At 42.5% G+C, this 22,232-nt stretch overlaps 1 protein-coding gene across 4 annotated transcripts in view; it reads right to left on the reverse strand.

The window, feature by feature from the left end:
• The window catches only part of CycG (cyclin G), a 47,852-nt gene that overhangs the window by 7,832 nt on the left and 17,788 nt on the right, over positions 1-22,232 (reverse strand). For 3 of the 4 annotated variants that reach the window (XM_073090778.1, XM_073090776.1, XM_073090779.1), the window contains 10 exons: positions 11,374-11,495; positions 10,555-10,791; positions 7,977-8,092; positions 6,329-6,437; positions 5,080-5,098; positions 4,210-4,397; positions 3,399-3,501; positions 2,984-3,078; positions 1,947-2,072; positions 470-558 (listed from right to left, as the gene is read on the reverse strand). In XM_073090778.1, the coding sequence (XP_072946879.1) occupies positions 470-558; positions 1,947-2,072; positions 2,984-3,078; positions 3,399-3,501; positions 4,210-4,397; positions 5,080-5,098; positions 6,329-6,437; positions 7,977-8,092; positions 10,555-10,755 (1,046 nt within the window). In that variant the 5' untranslated portion in view covers positions 10,756-10,791; positions 11,374-11,495. Of the gene's footprint in view, positions 1-469; positions 559-1,946; positions 2,073-2,983; positions 3,079-3,398; positions 3,502-4,209; positions 4,398-5,079; positions 5,099-5,899; positions 5,919-6,328; positions 6,438-7,976; positions 8,093-10,554; positions 10,792-11,373; positions 11,496-22,232 lie in introns of all 4 variants that reach the window. The other variant, XM_073090777.1, reaches the window with a different exon arrangement.

A 22,232-nucleotide genomic window follows, 5' to 3' on the forward strand; every position in this document is an offset into this window, starting at 1 on the left:
TTTGAAATATGCAAGGCGTTTTCAAAAATATTAAATTAACAATGTAAATTAAAAAAAATATAAATTTTGATAATTAAATTTTTAAAAGTAATATTTCAATTTGCTTTTTTATTCCAACAACACATCATATGTGACAAAGAATGAGACATACATAACTTTACCCTCCTCAGTCTAGTATAAAATATAAAAAGACTCCGGCGGCACCACCGTCACACCTATTTCTGTTATAATAGCAATGTAACACTACTGTGTTCTGATTTGAAGGGTGTGGTAAGGGAGACAGACTTTTCCGAGGCGTTCCAGCTTAGTCCTCAGGGGTAGCGGCGCATCTGTGGCCAACCTCAGGTAGGAATATCTAATCCTATCTGGAGTTGATTACAGACGTCCATGGGCGGCAGTAGCCACTTACCATCCGGTGTACTGCATGCTCGTCTGCTACAGCTATATAATAAAATGGGTGGCCACCCACCTGTTCCGTGGGGGCGAGGTCTCCGCGGCGAGGTGCTGCTCCTCGATGGTCGGCAGCAGGGACGTCAGACGGTCCGTAGGGCGAAGCACCTAGGAAACATAATTAATATATTTATTTTAAAACAAATATTTATATGAAAACAAATTTTTAATTTGACACTTTAAGATCGACAATGATTGAATAAGAACGCGTCATGTTAGATATAGTTATATTTTTGTATACAATATTTAGACAGGCAAGGCTGGTGTATTAAAATAAAGTCTGTTTGTTAAGTTTATTATTGTGTTTAATATGTTTAATTTTTCTTAAATTAAATTTTAATATTGGACTAAGGAAAGAAATTCCATTTTGATTGAATTATACAATTTAAGATTAATTAAAATTGATTTCATAAGTCTTTTCAGCGTTTTTAACTACATCCTTGTAATTTTGGATTTCGCTATTTATGCATACTTATAAAAATGCAAACTTTTATTTCAAAAAATCTGTTTGTTACCAGTTATGAATGTCTGCCATCCTTTGTATCTAGGTATATGTATTTATCTACACCAGCGTTTCCCAACCTTTTTCAGTCCACGGACCCTTAGGAAATCAAGCACGGATCCCCTTAATAAAATAAACAGCAAAAATACTGATTATTACGGAATATTTATTTTAGTTATTACAGATACAAAAAAAAACAAATACAGAAGGTAATTATACCTTTATTATGAAAAATATGAAAAAAAAAAATAATGTGAAGGTTGGTGTTGCTTTTTTGCAACTAAATCAGGGATATTCCGGTTGATGTTGCTACTAAGCTGTAATCTCAACTCAGATTCTACTTGTAACCTGTTCCTGTATTTGTTTTTTATATAAACAAGAGTAGAGAATGCCTTTTTCACATAGGTATGTGGTTGAAAAAAACAGTAAAGCAGCCCTTTTGCATTTAATGAGCGATTAATGTATGGTCCAAGGATGACACCGCGGACCCCCATACATATACTCGCAGACCCCGAGGGGTCCGCGGACCACAGATTGGGAAACGCGGATCTACACTAATATTATAAAGAGGAAAACTTTGTTTGTATGTTTGTTTGATTGTAATGAATAGGCTCAAAAACTACTGGACCGATTTTAAAAATTCTTTCACCATTCGAAAGCTACATTATCCACGAGTAACATAGGCTATATTTTATATGACATATATTTGATAAATTGATTTTGAGGCGGAACAAAGTCTGTCGGGTCAGCTAGTGTATATCTTTGTATACGTGTGTTTTAATTTGTATTTGTGTCTGCTCGTGTCTCTTTCTCTATGTGTATGTGTGTATACACTTGTACATACATATATTTGTATGTTTCTCTGTCAGTCCCAGGCGCGTGTGTCCCCGTATACGTCATTCTGTCTGTCATTCGTATGTTTCTATGTCAGCACCCGGCGTGTGTCCCTATGTATATCACTCTGTCTGTCTGTCTGCCTGACAGTGTGTGGTACCTTGAGCGTCCTCTCGGAGAGTCTCCAGACGAGCCGCTGTCGCTGCGGCGCGGCGGCTCTCGCCTCGTATCGCGCTAACACCTCTCGAACCCGGGCACCCGCCACACGGAGAGACTCGTCGCACATCTGTACCACATTATATATGTTTAGACATACAATAAATAAAGTATACAACACATTTTTAACACAATAAACTTATAGTAACAATATTATATTATACATTATATAAATTTTAACAAAAAAAGAAAAATATATTAAAACAGCAAAATTAATCCACTCCAACGTTATAGAATCAATGTAGCGCTACTGTGGTTCTGGTTTGATGAGCGTTGTAAGAGAGACATACTTATTCAAAGCATTCCAACATGATCCTTAGAAATAACAACAGAATGTCTAATTTTATTTTATCTAGGGTTAGTTATAGGTATCCATGAGCTACAGTAGCCACTTATAGTCCACGACATGTTATGCACATGCACGTTTATTTATATTGGATACCCATTTTACTAATAGATCGAACACAAATACAAAATATTAAAAATTCAATAATTCTGCTACTGGTACACAAAGTTAAAAAGATGCACGATTGCCAAAAAAAAAAACAATATAAACCGGATTAAATTTTAATTTGACTTGTCACCTACACTATCCATGTGCACTCACACAAATGCAAAGCTCAGCTTAGACCTCGTGGATTATACCATTAAGTAAATGGCATGCATGGCATTTGAAGGTGGTAGAACCCTTTGTGGTTCGACTCCGGCGGCACCACCGAAACACCTATTTCTACCTAATAACAGCAGTGTTAGGCGCTGCTGTGTTCCGGTTTGAAGCGTGGTAAGGGAGACAGACCTCCGAGGCGTTCCAGCTTAGTCCTCAGGGGTAGTGGCGCATCTGTGGCTGATCTCAGGTAGGAATATGTAATCCTATCTGGGGTTGATTACAGATGTCCATGGGCGGCAGTAGCCACTTACCATCAAACCAGAACATATCAACTGCCACACCACACACGGTGGTGTGTGTCAGTGGCTACTCACGTGGCAGTAGGCCTGCAGCTGCAGCGCGCAGTCGTACAGGCAGTACGCCGCCGCCGGCACCGCCGACATGCGACTCCACTCCACCAGCTGTTGCTCTGCAAATTACAATTCAATTTATTAATACTATGCAGACTTCATAGGGCAGTTTGGGGTGTCGTGGAGTAGTGTGTGGTATTATCGAGGCACAGTGGTGGGGTAGAGTGGGATGTTATTGAGGTGTCGTGGGGCAGTGAGGAGTGCAGTGGGGTAGTGTGGGGTGCAGTGGGGTAGTGTGGGGTGCATTGGGGTAGTGTGGGGTGCAGTGGGGTAGTTTGGGGTGCAGTGGGGTAGTGTGGGGTGCAGTTGGGCAGTGTGGGATGTCGTCGGGGTACTGAGGGGTGTCGCGGGGCAGTGTGGGGTGCCGTGGGGTACTCACCGAGCGTGTGGTAAAGCAGTACTAGCGCGAGGCAGGGCGAGCGGACGTTAGCACAGGCAGCATCACACGCCGCTAGCTCCAGCTGCTTCTCCAGTACACTCTCCTGTGAACAGACAACAAAAGTTAACTTGACACATACATACCTATATTATATATTATATTTGTACAAAAGACAAAATTTTCCTTTACACTTAAATCCATATATTAAACGAATGTTTTGCATTGACGTAAAGGTGTTATTTCTACGTGTAGCATGTATCTGAGCGTGTATACAGGGTGAATTTTTAGAAGATTAGCGAAAAATGCTGAAAAGAGTGACGAGGCCAATTTTTATGAAAACTATACTGTATCATTACTTTTTAAAAATACATTTTTCCGTAGTCAGAAATCGAACAGAGTTAATTTTGAAAAAAGATACACCTTCAATATTATTCCACTATCTGATAGTGTTGCACAGTTTCACCCGTGAAGCGTGACGTCACAATGACGTCACTATAGCGGCAGCGTAAGGCATGTATAATAGAGCAAAGTGAGGCGCATGTGCGTGTGTTTGACTGTGTGCATGTGTGCGTGCATCTGTGTTTGTATTTATACGTCCATATGTTTTTAATGGGTTTATGACGTGTTCGAATTCGCATGTGTTTGTGTTTGTGTAGGTGTGTGCGTATGCGTTTGTGTATGCCTATCTGTGCAAGTGTGTGCGTGTGTTGGTACGTGCATGTAGATCTGCGTTTGCTTATATGTCTGTCTATATTCTTGCGTGTCCGTGTCTGTCCTAGGGTGTCTGTTTGTATATATGTCTATATATTACCGGCAGCAGCTGCACGGGTGGTCGCAACCTCAGCGTAGCAGCGGCCGATAGTACAGCGGCTCGCAGCAACCTCAACCAATGCAGCGGTGTAACAGTCGCATGTGGTCCGGCGAGGGCGAGTTTGTCGCTGATGACTCGCGACATTCTCGCCACGTCGCCAGCTGTGCACGCGGACTGGGACACCGATACTGTGGAGAGAATGATAGATGTATTATATATTTGATGTTGTTGTAGATGGTACAAAAATCGGAGACACGGGAGATAGGGAGAACCGGGGTTTGGAAGGTTGTAGAACCCTTTGTGGTTCGGCTCTGGCGGCACCACCTATTTACGAATGTAACCTAACCTAACCTAACAGCTATAACAGCAGTGTTAAGCGTTGCTGTGTTCTGGTTTGAAATGTGTGGTAATAATAATACTTTTTGGAGAAGTTATTTTAGTCCTCAGACATCTTACTGAGTGAGCACTTCCGATACTGGTCACCAACCTAACACAACAATGTCCAATATATCAAGACCCCGGCTGCCATACACACAACTTACTCCGCCATGTACACCATGACTTCATGCCGCACTGAGCTCCTCGCGCGCTGGCCGGTGCTCATCAGCCATCAGTATAACAAGACCCCCGCGCCGCCATACACACCTCACTGACCGAGCTCACCCTAACCTGGACGTGGCTCACCAACCACCAGTACACCAAGACCCCGGCCAACATATAAATACCTCACTGACCGAGTTCACCCCGAGCTGGTACATCACACTCACCCAGCTCCTCGACGGAGATCCTCGCGCGCTGGCCGGCGAGCGGCCAATATATAAATACCCGCTCAAGACATCCAGTATAACAAGACCTCTGTGTCACACTCACCCAGTTCCTCCACAGAGACCTTCGCTCGCTGGCCAGTGAGCGCGGCGTGCTCCCGCAGCGCACCAGTATAACAAGACCCCTATCACCATACACACACCTCCCTAACCGAGCTCACCCTAGCCTGGACGACTCTCAATACCACCGAGTTCCTCGAAGGATGACCCTCGCACGCTGGCCGGTGCTCACCACATCACCAGTATAACAAGACCCCTACCACCATACACACACCTGACTAACCGAGCTCACCCTAACCTGGACAATCCTCAAGATCCACCAGTATAACAAGACCTCTGTGTCACACTCACTCAGTTCCTCAACAGAGACCCTCGCGCACTGGCCGGCGAGCGACCGATATATATAAATACCCGCTCAAGACATCCAGTATAACAAGACCTCTGTGTCACACTCACCCAGTTCCTCCACAGAGACCTTCGCTCGCTGGCCAGTGAGCGCGGCGTGCTCCCGCAGCGCACCAGTATAACAAGACCCCTATCACCATACACACACCTCCCTAACCGAGCTCACCCTAGCCTGGACGACTCTCAATACCACCGAGTTCCTCGAAGGATGACCCTCGCACGCTGGCCGGTGCTCACCACATCACCAGTATAACAAGACCCCTACCACCATACACACACCTGACTAACCGAGCTCACCCTAACCTGGACAATCCTCAAGATCCACCAGTATAACAAGACCTCTGTGTCACACTCACTCAGTTCCTCAACAGAGACCCTCGCGCACTGGCCGGCGAGCGACCGATATATATAAATACCCGCTCAAGACATCCAGTATAACAAGACCTCTGTGTCACACTCACCCAGTTCCTCCACAGAGACCTTCGCTCGCTGGCCAGTGAGCGCGGCGTGCTCCCGCAGCGCACCAGTATAACAAGACCCCTATCACCATACACACACCTCCCTAACCGAGCTCACCCTAGCCTGGACGACTCTCAATACCACCGAGTTCCTCGAAGGATGACCCTCGCACGCTGGCCGGTGCTCACCACATCACCAGTATAACAAGACCCCTACCACCATACACACACCTGACTAACCGAGCTCACCCTAACCTGGACAATCCTCAAGATCCACCAGTATAACAAGACCTCTGTGTCACACTCACTCAGTTCCTCAACAGAGACCCTCGCGCACTGGCCGGCGAGCGACCGATATATATAAATACCCGCTCAAGACATCCAGTATAACAAGACCTCTGTGTTGTACTCACCCAGTTCCTCGACAGAGACCTTCGCTCGCTGGCCGGTGAGCGCGGCGTGCTCCCGCAGAGCGATGCTCATACAGGAGACCGTGATGCAGGGCACGTGGCAAGGGCGCACCTTCATCTTCGTGAGGAAACTGAAATTACATAGGAAATATATACTAATATTATAAAGATGAAAACTTTGTGTTTGTTTGATTGTAATGAATAGGCTCAAAAACTACTGGACCGATTTTAAAAATTCTTTCACCATTCGAAATCTACATTATCCACGAGTATCATAGACTATATATTATATGAAATATATTTTATTAATAGATTTTGAGGCGGTACAAAGGTTGCCGGGTCAGTTAGTATATTATATTACACTAGCTGACCCTGACTTGTGTTGCCATATAAATAAAAAAATGTTAAGGGTGAACAACCCTTATCACTTAGGGGTATGAAAAATATATAGTAGCCGATTCTCAGACGGTAAAGCCGTTTCGGAGGAGTACGGTAACTAACATTGTGACACGAGAATTTTATATATAAGAAGATATACAGAAGGAGATTATTCAGGGTACATTAAGCATAGCAGCGTGTCAGACACGTGCCATGACAGACTTTAATAGTATTTTGTTATAAAATATTATACTGTTTGACACGGCCCCTGTCTGAGACGTTTAATGTCTGTCGACATGTGTACGACTCTGATTACCTTGAAGTTTGCTGCCGAGCTGGTTGGATGTGTGTGTGTGTGTGTGTGTGTTTGTGTGTGTGTGTGTGTGTGTGTGTGTGTGTGTGTGTGTGTGTGTGTGTGTGTGTGTGTGTGTGTGTGTGTGTGTGTGTGTTTGTGTGTGTGTGTTTGTGTGTGTGTGTGTTTGTGTGTGTGTGTGTTTGCATGTGTGTATGCGAGCATATGTATTCGTTTTTGGTGTAGCGCAGCGTAGGGTGGTACGAATGTGTCGTTTGTGTGTGTAGCATATAATGTTTCCCAGAAGATTGGGGGGAGCGTAGTGTCTCACGTGAATGGTGTGTGTGTCGGGTGGTATTTTTATTTAGCATGTAGGGGATGTAAGAGGGGTACATAGTAGTGTGTCATGTTGAGTGTGTCGGGTGGTGCATGTATGTAGAATATGGGGAGTGCAGGAGAGGGAATGTAGAACGTGGGGGGTGTAGGAGGGGTGGTACATAGTAGTGTGTCATGTTGAGTGTGTCGGGTGGTGCATGTATGTAGAATATGGAGTGCAGGAGAGGGAATGTAGAACGTGGGGGGTGTAGGAGAGGTGGTACATAGTAGTGTGTCATGTTGAGTGTGTCGGGTGGTGCATGTATGTAGAATATGGAGTGCAGGAGAGGGAATGTAGAACGTGGGGGGTGTAGGAGGGGTGGTACATAGTAGTGTGTCATGTTGAGTGTGTCGGGTGGTGCATGTATGTAGAATATGGAGTGCAGGAGAGGGAATGTAGAACGTGGGGGGTGTAGGAGGGGTGGTACATAGTAGTGTGTCATGTTGAGTGTGTCGGGTGGTGCATGTATGTAGAATATGGAGTGCAGGAGAGGGAATGTAGAACGTGGGGGGTGTAAGAGGGGTGGTACATAGTAGTGAGTCATGATGAGTGTGTCGGGTGGTGCCTATGTGTAAGACGCAAGGGGTGCAGGGGGTGGTGGTGGTGGGGGGTGGTGGTACGCACCGGTCGAACAGGTTGACGGCGCTGATGAGCACGTCGGCGGGCAGGTCGTACCACACCTTCAGGCAGCGGAGCACGTGAGCGGCGCCGTCTCGGGCCCCGGTCGACACCTCGTTGCCCTGCGAACGACAATATTGTATGTATTGTGGTTGTAACACTATCATCAGCAACCCATTACTGTCCCACTGCTGGGAACAGGTCTCCTCAGGCACTATGCGGGTCCCTAACCACTACCCCGGGTGGACTGCCCCTGGTCCTCCCTACTTTTTAAAGGTGGTAGAACCCTCTGTGGTTCAACTCCGGCGGCACCATCGCCACACCTATATCTGCCTAATAACAGCAGTGTTAAACGCTGCTGTGTTCCGGTTTGAAGGATGTGGTAAAAGAGAGATACTTTTTCGAGGCAGCTTAGTCCTCAAGGGTAGCGACGCATCCGTGGCCAACCATAAGTAGAAATCTAATCTTATCGGAGATTGATTACAGATACAGTCCATAAGGCAGTGACTTACGATCAGGTGGACTACATACTCGTCTGCTACGCCGATATTATAAAAAAAAATTATAATTCAACATTTTTTTTTTCAGTATAGATGTCTCAAAGTTTTATGAACACTCAGACAACAGCTTTACACTATATTATACATATATAATACGAGTAAACAAACATACTACAACCGAACGAGGTCGTCGGTGATCGCGCAACGGCTAGGGATGTGCTTTTGTGAAATTTTCAACAAAAATATCGATATTTCTATAAAAGGCCTAAGATATCGATAGATCGATAATATCGAAAATATAATGCGATCTTTTTGATACATTTATAATGAGCAAAATATTTAATACAAAACTTTAAAGGTTATTATTGATTTTAATGACATTTTATGCCGACAATCTACTATTATTATTAAAATATAATGAAAGAAACAAACAAACAAAATACTTTATTCAGGAATATTGCACAGTACAATTGCAAATACACAAAATAAATAAACAATATGCACGGTTATAAAACTAGTGAATACATTAATACGAGCTCTGTTCCGCGGTTTGGCCAGAGGTTAAAAATTAATATATTCAGACGACCCCGCGTGGCAGAGCGGTCACCATGCCGGTCTGACGCGCAGAGGGTCCCGGGTTCGATCCCCGGCCAGACAAATATCTAAATGATGAATTTAGATTTCTGTTTCTGGGTCTCGGTGTTTGTGTATTTGTCTTTGTGTGTGTACATAGCAACCACGATACAGGGAATCCTAGTGTGGGGCTACGAGTGTAGAAAAGCATTTTTGGAAAATATGGAGTTGTTTTTCGCACGGAATCTATCAAATTCTTTTTGGAATATAAAGCAGCCTATCATACTCCTTATGACGTTAGTGAACTACTAAAGTCACATCAAAATCAATACAGGCTTTTCGAAGACTAACCGAATTTAAATTTTCAACATGATAATATTATATCGGTGACAGTTCAACAGCGATGCACGACAGCAACTATCGATATTTTTCTCGTGTAGGGTACATCCCTAGCACCGACGCAATTGTCGTAGCGTCACGGCGACGCGACAGCCTTCGCGATATGCTAATAGGAAACTCCTGAGGTCAAATGTGCGTGTACTAGTACTACGTTAGATCGCTTGTTGATCGCGAATTCGTTTTACGCAGTTAAACGCTCTAAAAGAAACCCGGCCCCTCGATTTGAACAGTCCGAGGTTCAAGGCACCTCTGATTTTTCAAAGTTATGTGCGTATTACAAATTAATGATCACTTGCTTAAACGGTGAAGGAAAACATCGTGAGTAAACCTGCATACCTGAGGGATTTTATAAAAAAATCTCAAAGGTATGTGTAGTCTACCAATACGCACTTGGCCAGCGCGGTGGACTATGGCCTAATCCTTCTCATTCTGAGAGGAGACCCGTGCCCAGCAGTGGGACATTAATGGGTTGATGATGATGATAGCTAAATTTATTTTATTATTATTTTCAATTATCGACTTGATATCCTACTTTCCTAGATTTATATCTCGTCCCAATTCTTATTGCATGTCATAGATATGATTCTTATCAGTGGAAAGTTTATTGATTCATGCGTATTAGTTTAAGATATAGAGCATGTAACAAAGAATTTGTTTAAAATCATAGGTGACTTCCGGAATCACTATCGCTACCCTAAAACAGCAAAAGTCAAACACTGCGGTATTTTAGTTTGCAGGGTATCATGAAGTAGAACCATTTGTGATAAGACTGGCGGCACCACCGCCAAACCTATTTCTGCCTCATAATAGCAGTGTTAGTTGCTGTGTTCTGGTTTGACGGGTGTGGTAAGGAAGACATACTTTTCCGAGGCATTCCAGCTTAGTCCTCAGGCGTAGCGGCGCATCTGTGACTGACCTCAGGTACGAATATCTAATCCTATCTTGGGTCGATTACTGATGTCCATGAGCGGCAGAAGCCACTTACCATCAGGTGGATTGCATGCTCGTCTGTTACTCCTATATTTAAAAATAAAAACATCTGTTTAAACAGCCTGTTCGTGTTCATGTCCAGTTTTCTATGTTCATGTTGATGTTGATGTTAGTATACTCACATCGCACTCGGCGGGCAGACACAGCCGCGGCTGGAACTTGTGCTCGAGCTGCAGGTACTCGTCCAGTGTGGCGTGCAACTGGCGCGCGTCCACCGCCGGCTCGTGTTCGTGTTCGTGTTGATGTTCATGTTCGTGTTGATGTTCGTTCATCGTCGACGTGGACGCGACCGCGTCCGGGCTGCCCGCGCCCGCTCTCGACATGCCTGGGATGTGCTCGAGCGGCGGGTGAATCGGCACCTGCAAAAGATATAATGGGAATACATATAAAATATGAAATTACATGAATTTTGTACAGGTCTACATTTAGGATGGAGACAAAGTCAATGATGTTTGTTTTATACGACTGGATACACTATTTCAAGTTAATATATTTAGGGCTTCCTCAGATCGACGGCATGTTTGCAGTTGATATGTTTAGTTAGTACTTAGTACACGAGTATGGAATTCATCTGATGCTCCTGATGGTAGTTGGCTTCTGCTGCCCATGGATTCTATTACTCGCCCATAGATTCTAAATATCAAATCGTAGTATGTAGTGAAGAAGCAAAAAACCACATTTCTGCCTCATAACAGCAGTGTTAAACGCTGCTGTGTTCTGGTTTGAAGGGTGTGGTAATGGAGACATACTTCTCAGAGGCGTTCCAGTTTAGTCCTTTGGTAGCGTCTCATCTGTGTCCGACCTCAGGTAGGAACTTATCTTATCTAGGTGCATTACAGATTTTGATGGGCGGCAGTAGCCACTTACCATCAGGTGGACTGCATGCTCGTCTGCTACTCTTATACTATATACAAAATACCATTAGAATATCGAGGACTCACCAAAAAGCGTGCGCTCGAGCAAGCAGCGGCCGTTGCGCAGCAGTCGTTGTGTGTGCCCGCGCCGATCCCCCCACGGCTCGGCGACCCGAAGGCTGAGCGACCGGGCGCGGCGGCCCTAGTACCTGACGGGAGAGCGCCGTTAACGCATGCACCGTACAAACGGTCCAGCGTTGGGTTTGGGAGGGTTGTTAGGTGTTGGTTAGGTGAGCAAAGGAGAGGTATAGACAAAGGCAAGAGCGAGGAATTGAAGGTGAAGTATGGAGAGAGCAGGTATAGTGTGAAGAATGGATAAAGTTGAGGAATTGAAGAAGGTGAGGAGAAAGGTGAGCAATGAAAAAGGGTAAAATGTGAACAAAGATGAGGAAAGAACAAAATTTAAGGATGAAAATATGGAATAGATGACGGTTAGGTATGAAGAGAGATGAAGTTAGGTTAGGTTACGTTAGAGAAGAGAAAATTTATGAATATAAGAATCGAAAAAAGATTTCAGGACGTAACAAAAGTCGAAGTGTATACAGTAAGTATATATTGAAAGGACTATTTAGGAGATTCGAGAGAACTCTTTGGGAATGGAGAGGAACAATCAGATCCAAGGAAGACCAGGATATACTGGGCTACTGGATACAATGTCTTGTTGAAAGACAATTGTCCAGCCACCACGCGCTTAGTCAGATACGCACAGCAGTGGTTGAGCACTGCTGCCGGCCAGGCTCTACACAAAACACAGAGCGATCCCGTGACCCTTAGTACACACTGGGCGATGCCCTTAGTACTATTTTTATTGACCGTAAAGTCGAGTGGGTCGCTTGACAGGGATTAGGTAAATAATCAGTAACCTGTAAGGTTTAATATTTAAATATAAAGCATTCAAAAATGTTGCAGCGTTATCTGCATTAAAACAGTGTAGCTACTGTGTTCTGGTTTGAAGTCTACATAACCATATGGTTGTATGAAGCGTTCTAACTTAGTCTTTAAGCAATGCATTTGTGATCGACTAAAAGTCTATCTGGAGTTGATTGCAGATGTCCGAGGGTGATTATGACTGATCTCAAATAGACGGTTTAATCATTTGCTGCTTAAACAAAATATATGGTATCTATTCTGAGTTTGCCCTTAGAGGACTCGGGGCCCCCGACATCAAAGGGGCCCCTTACAGAAAACCATATTTGCTTATACACACACATATGTACTAAGATTACGGTAAAAGTTTCTAAATATAAAAGTTGATATTTAACCAAAAATACAAAATGAAATTCAGTTGCAAAAATTCGTTAATAACTTTTGTTATTTTACAATTATGTGCCGAGTTTTGAAATTATTACTTTCTATTGGGGCCCCAAATTTTTATATACACACGCGCCCCGTTGTTCATTAAGACCGCTTTGGGTACCGTCGTCACACCAAATCAAACACCAATATCATCATAAACAATCCTCATATAACAATATGTAAATCATCTAGTCAACCAGCGTCGAAAACTATTTTTAGCCGCCAAAATATTATACTAGAACGCGTCACAGTACAAAAACAAGTTTGTTATTGAAAAATATTTAGCTATGCTATCGAGAACATCTCGTCGACCTTCGAGAGAAATGTAGATAACCTTAATACGAAGATTAGTGGGTGTAATGCGTATTAGTAGTATATACTTTGAAGGTGGTAGAACCCTTTGTGGTTCGACTCCGGCGGCACCACCGCCACACCTATTTCTACCTAATAACAGCAGTGTTAGGCGCTGCTGTGTTCCGGTTTGAAGGATGTGGTAAGGGAAACAGACTTTTCCGAGGCGTTCCAGCTTAATCCTCAGGGGTAGCGGCGCATCTGTGGCCGACCTTAGGTAGGAATATCTAATCCTATCTGCGGTTGATTACAGATGTCCATGGGCGGCAGTAGCCACTTACCATCAGGTGGACTGTATGCTCGTCTGCTACTCCTATTATATAAAAAAAAAATACTGTATCTCATCATCAACCCATTACTGTCCCACGGCTGGGCACGGGTCTCCTCACAGAATGAGAAGGATTATGCCATAGTCCACCGCGCTCACCAAGTTGACAATGAAACTACATCATATCTCAACATTTGTTTCAGCCGTACGTCATCTTCCTATTCCACTACATGTTCTTAACAACTCTAATTGGTCACGACTGTTTTATACGGTAAGAGGATGTATGGAAGCGTACGGATCAGTGATAATCGAATTGAATGACGTCAGAGCTCAGGTCTTATGGGGTTACGTCATCTTTTCATTCTAAAACGAGTTGTATTATATAGTATGATACATAGAGATCGAACCTGCGACCACCGGGGGGGTTTTAGTGCGGTAAGTATCTCACATAACCCTGCGTCGCTCCCACGGCACCGGGTACCTTATGAAGGTATCCCCCTCGTAAACAAAAAAAAAACAGATCGAAAGGTACCCAGTATAAAGTTTTGAAAACCCTCTGTGGTTCGACTCCAGCGGCACCACCGCCACACCTATTTCTGTTATAACAGCAGTGTTAAGCGCTGCTGTGTTCTGGTTTGAAGGATAAGAGAGACATACTTTTCCGAGGCGTATCAGCTTAGAGGTAGCGGCAAATTTTTGACCGACCTATGGTATCTAATCTTATCTGGGGTTGATTACAGATGTCCATGGGCGGCAGTACGTACTTACCATCAGGTGGACTGCATACTCGTCTGATACTTCAATATCTATACTCTTCCAGCGAAACACAAAACAACTCCACGCTGACATAGTATATAATGAAGTTGTAGCGAGCAGGTATGTATAGCGACGCGATTCATTTCTATATTCAGAGCGGACTAGCAGTTTCACGCGGATTATACATACAATTATATTCAAAATCAAACTCAATAGATGTTATCGACCTCAACAGATGGCGTTACTACCACCACGTAAACACGAGGCACGCACACACGCTCACACTCACGACGCGTGTGTGCGCAACTCGACAAACAAGTTTGAACAGCTGTGTACTATAAAAAGTAACCCGTCCACATGTTTACGGAAGCCACACATGTACTGACGAACAATTTTAACGTTTTATTAGGGTTCCGTAGTAAGGGGTAGAAACGGAAGCTTATTACTACGCCTCCGTTGTCCGTCCGTCTGTCACAGGGCTCTATATCTTGAACCGTATTAGATACACTTGAATTTTTTACAGAGTATGTGTTACTATGGCCGCTATTACAACAATTTACAAAATTCTCGTGTCACAATGTTAGTTACCGTACTCCTCCGAAAGGGCTTTACCGATTTTCACCAATTTTTATTTGCATATTCAGTAGGTCTGAGAATCGGCTGCTATCTAATTTTCATACCCCTGAGTGATGAGGGTTGTTCACCCTTTACATTTTTTTAGTTATATGGCAACACAACGTTTGCCGGGTCAGCTAGTAATAAATAAAAGTCGAGAATAAAGTGGATTCCCCATTAAACAAACCAGTATTTTTTAATATTTTTCAGTTTATCTATTGTACAGTAATAAATAGACATTTGAAATTTAAACAATGCATTTACTTTTATAGCTCCTATGATAAAAAATACTAAATTAAAATTTGTCAGTACGGAATCCTCCGTAAGCGAGCTCGATACGCACTTGGTCAATTACGTAGTGGTTGAGCGAACGGGAGCGAAGACCACCTGACAAGTCACTGCCGTATGTACCACTATGGCCATCTGTGAACACCATATTGAACAAGGTGTCGTAACACATCTGTGCTCAAATACCGTTAGAACTCTACAATGTAGACCCACGGATTGTTTTTATGCCAAATTCTAATCTTCTAGCACTTCTAGTATTTTTGTAAAGTTAATAAAAAATCGAAAAGCAAAACTATTATATTTATGCCAAGTCAATTTGGAATAGCAGAGTTAAATACAAAGGGAGCCAATATAGACAACTAATTGCACTTTTAACAAGACACATAAAAGGTAGGTAAATCATTATTAACCCATTACTGTCCCACTGCTGGGCACGGGTCTCCTCTCAGAATGAGAAGGATTAGGCCATAGTCCACCGCGCTGGACAAGTGCGTTTTGGTAGACTTCACATACCTTTGAAAACTTTTTAGGATTTCTCAGGTATGCAGGTTTTCTCACGATGTTTTCCTTCACCGTTTAAGCAAGTGATAATTATTTTCAATACGCACATAACTTTGAAAAATCAGAGTTGAAAGTCGTGCCTAGGTTTTGAACCTCGGCCCCTCAATCAAGAGGTCGGGTTTCTTAACCACTAGGCTATCACAGCAACGCTTAACACTGAAGTTATAAGCATGAAATGTATGTGACGGCAGTGCCAACGCAATCGAGCCACAAATGGTTCCACCATCTTCAAATTACGCAAACGCAAAAGTAAAATCGTAGCAGTTTTTGTAATCGCAAGTATATGCTACTATTTGTGATAACATCTGTAGTTAACGACGCGAGACGGCTCATGGCTAATGTGACTATACATACATACGGCACCACCGCCACACCTATTTCTACCTAATAACAGCAGTGTTAGGCGCTGCTGTGTTCCGGTTTGAAGGGTGTGGTAAGGGAGACAGACTTTTCCGAGGCGTTCCAGCTTAGTTCTCAATGGTAGCGGCGCATCTGTGGCCAACCTCAGGCAGGAATATCTAATCCTATCAGGGGTTGATTACAGATGTCCAGGGGCGGCAGTAGCCACTTACCATCAGGTGGACTGCATGCTCGTCTGCTACTTCTATGTTATAAAAAAAATAATACTGTACAGGACAGTCCTCCCTTTAGGGTGCATGGTGGTGAGGGTAATGTTTTTCGTATGCGTATATCCATGGTAAAGAAAGAGCAATGCCTGAATCTATTTTACTTTAACCGCTAACAAAGCGTTCCACACTTTCAGGAATCGAAATTTTTTATTTCTGTGCCCAATTTATAATTATTTAAATATGTCTTTTATATTTAAAACGTATTTTATATACAACCCACTTATGAATTGGTACAATATTTAATTATATTACGTTATTTAAAACCTAGTGCTGTCATAATACACAAATAATATTGAACTAAAAATAAAAGTGACAACCCTATGCATCACTGCAAGAGTAGGTAATTATCTCGCCGAGCGGCCTTAGCTAACCTACTACTCTTTCTTTACTATGGCGAGACCGCTCATGGCTAATGTGACTATACATCCTATACTGTACAGGACAGTCCTCCTTCTTTATCCACCTGTGGAGGGCAATGTTTCTCGTATGCATATGTCTCATCCTTTAGCACGCACAGCCTAAACGACTTAACGGATTTTAACATGACATACAAGCATGCAGTCCACCTTAGGGTAAGGTATACCTTATCCTAAGGTGGTCTGCTTAGGTATACCTTATGGTATGGACATGTGTAGTGAATGCAAAATTACACTCTGTTATAACATAAATAGGTAGTCGAACCGTAAATTGTTATATTACCTTTAAATTGTTTAGATTGTAAAATTTGTGTTTTGAAGGTGGTAGAACCCTTTGTGGTTCGACTCCGGCGGCACCACCGCCACACCTATTTCTACCTAATAACAGCAGTGTTAGGCGCTGCTGTGTTCCGGTTTGAAGGGTGTGGTAAGGGAGACAGACTTTTCCGAGGCGTTCCAGCTTAGTCCTCAGGGGTAGCGGCGCATCTGTGGCCGACCTCAGGTAGGAATATCTAATCCTATCTGGGTTTGATTACAGATGTCCATGTGCGGCAGTAGCCACTTACCATCAGGTGGACTGCATGCTCGTCTGCTACACTTATATTATAAAAAAAAAAACCAATCGTATGGAACTTGAAAAGATGGTATAATCATTATGTTACCACAAGACTACCACCACGTCCATTTGTAGCGTGAAACAATTCTGAGTTTTGGTGGTAAGGTGTGAATTACTGACTTCCCACAGGCGCGGTCCCAGGGGGGTCGTGACAAGAGTCATGACAAAACCTTCGAATCCGACTCGCACTTGATGAGTTTTTTTTCGAGGGAAAACTGCGCGGATTCCTCTCCGCCGCGGGGGCAGCGGAGCGGGCAGCGAAATGCCGGAGTTACAATATACATATACATTTAAAATGGTAGAAAAAAGTTGACTAATTTAGCTACCATCGTAGTCTTCGGAAGTGGCAAGACATCTGTGATCAGACACAGGTAGAAAAAAAAAAAAATGGACACACAGAGACAAATACACAAACACCCAGACCCAGAAACAGAAGTCTAAATTCATCATTTAGAAATCTGTCTGGCCGGGGATCGAACCCGGGACCCTCTGCGCGTCAGACCGGCATGGTGACCGCTCAGCCACGCGGGTCGTCAAAGAACCTGTTGTATTTGGAGTTGGTCGCTGATCCACCTGATGATAAGTACCATCAGGTGGACTGAATGCTAGTTTGCTACTACTATACAACAATAGCTTCGTTGAATCACCATGTTTTGGAGAAACCTTCAAAAGGTACCCCATGCCGTGGGAGCGGCACGGGGCTATGTGGGATTCTTACCGCACTAACCCCGAGGGTGGCCGTCCTCGGCGCTATTTATAAACCTACATTACGCTAGCTAAAATCCCATAAAAAGAGGTATTCCCATAGAATGATTGCGTGATCACAAACATAACTATTTCCCGAGGGATCCAATTAGGCATTTTTATAATTCACTTTTTACCACGATTTTATTACCTTGACCTTTATGTATGTATGTCACGGAATCTTTGAATTTAATTTTTTAATCGACTTCAAGAAAGGAGGAGGTTTCTCAATTCGAACTTTTTTTTTTTTTTTTAAGTTTGTTCGGGGATAACTTCGTCGTTTATGAACCGATCTTGATGATTTATTTTTTGTTGGAAAGAAGATATGTCCAAGGTGGTCCCATTATAAGGAGAGCAGGGTCTGATGATAGCAGAGCAGAGAAATCGAGGGGAACTTTCAAAAATAGTAGCGGCGACTAGATATACTGGACACGCTGTTTACGCCGTTATCCAACGAAATATATTGAGCGCCAACTTCGGAAATATGTACTAAACCAACATTTTATTTGAATTATTTTCTACTTTGTAGTGACATGGCAGTCGGTTGTATTTTTTTGTTATTTTTTTTACCCACTTTGAACGGTCCAATTAATTGTTGTTGTTAAACACTTATCAAGAACCCTTGACAAGGTCATTCAGCAGGATCTTCAGGATTAACGATTTTTCTTGTGCGATGTTAGAGTATAATTATTTTAATTTTACAGCATATTGTATAAGAATGTTACGTGATTATTTTTAACACGTTTAACCCTAATTACAGCTTGATATTACGGTGAAGGAAAAAAAGTAAAAGAATTTAACCCAGATATTAACAAGTGGATTACGACCTAAATCCTTGTTATGAGAAGCCCGTGCCCAGCAGTGGGACAGAAGTTTATTTGCATGACTGACAGACAAAAGTAATATACACAACATGATTTAGTCTGTCACGGCCCGTGGCTGATACGTTCTATGTCTGTAGATATACACAGGGTCTAATGAGTACATACATTTTTTTAATATAGGAGTAGCAGATGAGCATGCAGTCCACCTGATGGTAAGTGGCTACTGCCGCCCATGGACATCTGTAATCAACCCCAGATAGGATTAGATTCCTACCTGAGGTTGGCCATAGATGTATCGCTACCCCTGAGGACCAAGCTGGACCGTTGGAAAACTATGTCCCCTTTACCACTCTTCAAACCAGCACACATCAGCGCTTTTACACTACTGTTATAACAGAAGTAGGTGTGACGGTGGTGCCGCCCGAGTCGAACCACAAAGGGTTCTACAACCTCAAAAACAATGTATACGGACCGATAATAATAGAATAAAATACGTAAATATTACTGTAAATATTATTTATTTACAAGAGTCAATGTACTATCATATAATGTTATAATAATTACAGATAAGCTCCTACTATTAAGCTGTTTACAGACTAACAGCATAGATAAGTTAGCTACTTTGGGGTGCCTTTCAAGCAAAGATACTCAAACAGCAGCGTTAAGCGCTACTGTGTTCTAATTAGAAGTGTGTGGTGGTCCGACATACTTATCCGAAGCGTTCCAGCTTAGACCTCTGGGGTAGCGGCGCGTCTGTAGCGAACCACAGATAGGGATTCTTATCGCGGATTGATTACAGATGTCCGTGGGCGGCAGTTGCCATTTACCATCAGGTGGACTGCGTGCTTGCTTGCTGCTTCTGTATTATAAAAATTAGTGAGGTAGCGTAATTATGAATATTTTGTTTTATATACAAGTAGTAAGCGTAGAACGCAGTCCATCTGATGGTAAATAGCTTCTGCGTCTTTTGGCATTTGCGATCAATCTCAGATAAGATTGAATACATAAGATCGGCAACAGATCGGCAGTTGATACCCCTGAGGATTAAGTTCGTCGAACGTCGCGGAAAAGTACGTCTGCTTTATCACACTCTTCGAACACAGTAGCGCTAACACTGCTGTTGTAACAGAAATAGGTGTGGCGTTGGTGCCGTCGGAGTCAAACCGCATTTATCAACAAAATGTTTTAAACAACAAAAAATATATATATACAATCGGTCATTACCCCTCTACACTGCTCCAAATGTTTATATTATCTAAATTGACGTAACAACACATTGGGCATGTAGAAAACTCGTGAAATGTGTTATTTTTGAAGCTGTTTTTATCGTGGGCGTGGTATGGTCTGACTGGATAAGAATGTATGTGGATTATTATTGATTCTATTATTAATTTGTGATATTTTAATTTGAATTGAAAACAAAAACGCTCGCTTACCGTGCTAGCTAAATAAACCAATAAATGAATAATTATCTTATATATAAAATTCTCGTGTCACAATGTTCGTTACCGTACTCCTCTGAAACGGCTTTACCGATTTTCACCAAATTTTATATGCATGTTCAGTAGGTCTGAGAATCGGCTAGCATCTATTTTTCATACCCCTAAGTGATTTTTTTATTTATAAGACAACACAAAGCTTGCCGGGTCAGCTAGTTAAAATATATTATAAAGCTATATTTCTTGAGTGTATCACAATAAAAGAAACACTTGGAGGAAGATAATATATTTTCTTAAATACTTTATAACTATGTCGATTATGACTATGACAATTGGTTTCCCGCCAAAAACTCAATTTCTCCCGCCACGCCGCACCGTGCCTCACCGCACCACAGATTAAAAATCATTCTGCCACAATATAATGCGTCGCCTACATAATGTATTACAGGAGTTCTGAAATACATATCGTAGTGTCGTGATCATCACGTGCCGTGTCGGTCACACGATCACGATGACTCGCGTTATCATTATCATACATTATCAGTATCACCAATCACACTATTTGTAGAGTATTATCATCAGGTACTGTCCCAATGCTGGGCAAGGGTCACAGAATGAAGGTATAGACGGTTCTGAAGGTGGTAGAACCCTTTGTGGTTCGACTCCGGCGGCACCACCGCCGCACCTACTTCTGTTATAACAGCAGTGTTAAGCGCTGTTGTGTGCTGGTTCGAAGAATGCAGCAAGCAACACTGTAGTCAACCTTAGGTACGGTTCTAATCTTATCTGGGATTGATGACAGATGCCCATGCACAGCAGTAGTGTCTATTACCCAACAGGTGGACTACATTCGAATTTTCTACTCCTATATTTAAAAAATCTGATCTGTTTCTCATAATCCAAAAGAACTGTATTCACTTTTGTATACCGTAAAAATAAACACCATAAAATCGTACGCATATCAAGATTCAACAACAAAAAACACATTTTCCGAGGAACGTCACTAAAAAACGACATAATACCATCATTATCGCATTGTTGAGACGTCGAGAGCAATTGTACCAGTTTTTGCCAGTGAAAGTACCCGCACGCAGGCGTACAGGCAGGCACAAAAGTGTTAATATTTCTTTCAAATAGATTAAGATTTTTTTAATTTCATTTTGGAGTAACATACAGACGGGCACATAAGGGATTAATGTTACTTTTAAATAAATTGAGATTTTGTTATTAAATATAGGAGTAGCAGACGAACATGCAGCATATTTAACGGTAAGCTACGGACATCTGTAATCAACTCCAGGTATGATTAGATACCTCTGGGAGGAATATTTAATCCTGTCTGGGGTTGATTATAGATGTCCATAGGCGGCAGTAGCCACTTACTCTCAGGTGGACTGCATACTCGTCTGCTACTCCTATAATATTATAAAAAAAACCTAAAGTCAGCCATATTTACGCCGCTACCCCTGAAGACCAAACTGGAAAAGTATGTCTCCCTTAGCACATCCTTCAAACCAGAACACAACAGTGCTTAATACTGCTGTTATGAGGCAGACATAGGTGTCGCGGTGGTACCTTCTAAAGAGTTCTACCACCTTCTAGGAAGACTATATTGCAATATGTTCGCAAGTGTACTGACGTGAGCCCGAGCTATAAAATGAAACAATGGAGACAGTCGTACGCTTTCTTATAACAGTTATAAATATTTAAGAAATCCACACAAATATAATATATGAAAAGTTGAAATAGTCTAGTGGTATTGGTTCTGTTTCTCACGCTAGAGACCCGGGGTTCAAATCCCACGAACCTTCGATTATTTCAAGTTGTGTGCGTATTAGAAATTAATTTATTTATTTATGTACTAGCCGTCCCGTGCCCACTTCGTTGGGCGTTAATTATACTTTTATGTGATGCAATTATATTGTGAGAACTAATGGTGAACAACATTTTTCATGAACATTATGTTTAGTCAGTCACTCGACCGTTTAGTTAACGCGCGCCGTTTAGTTAAAGCATCACATCTTTCCCAATTTCCGCTGACTTGATATACATATACCATTATTTCTTCTGAACGTTTTGTTCA

Source organism: Epargyreus clarus, unplaced genomic scaffold, assembly GCF_041222505.1.
Source record: "Epargyreus clarus isolate Ecla_fem2 unplaced genomic scaffold, WU_Ecla_fem_2.2 ptg000033l, whole genome shotgun sequence".
NCBI classification, from domain to species: Eukaryota; Metazoa; Arthropoda; class Insecta; order Lepidoptera; family Hesperiidae; genus Epargyreus; species Epargyreus clarus.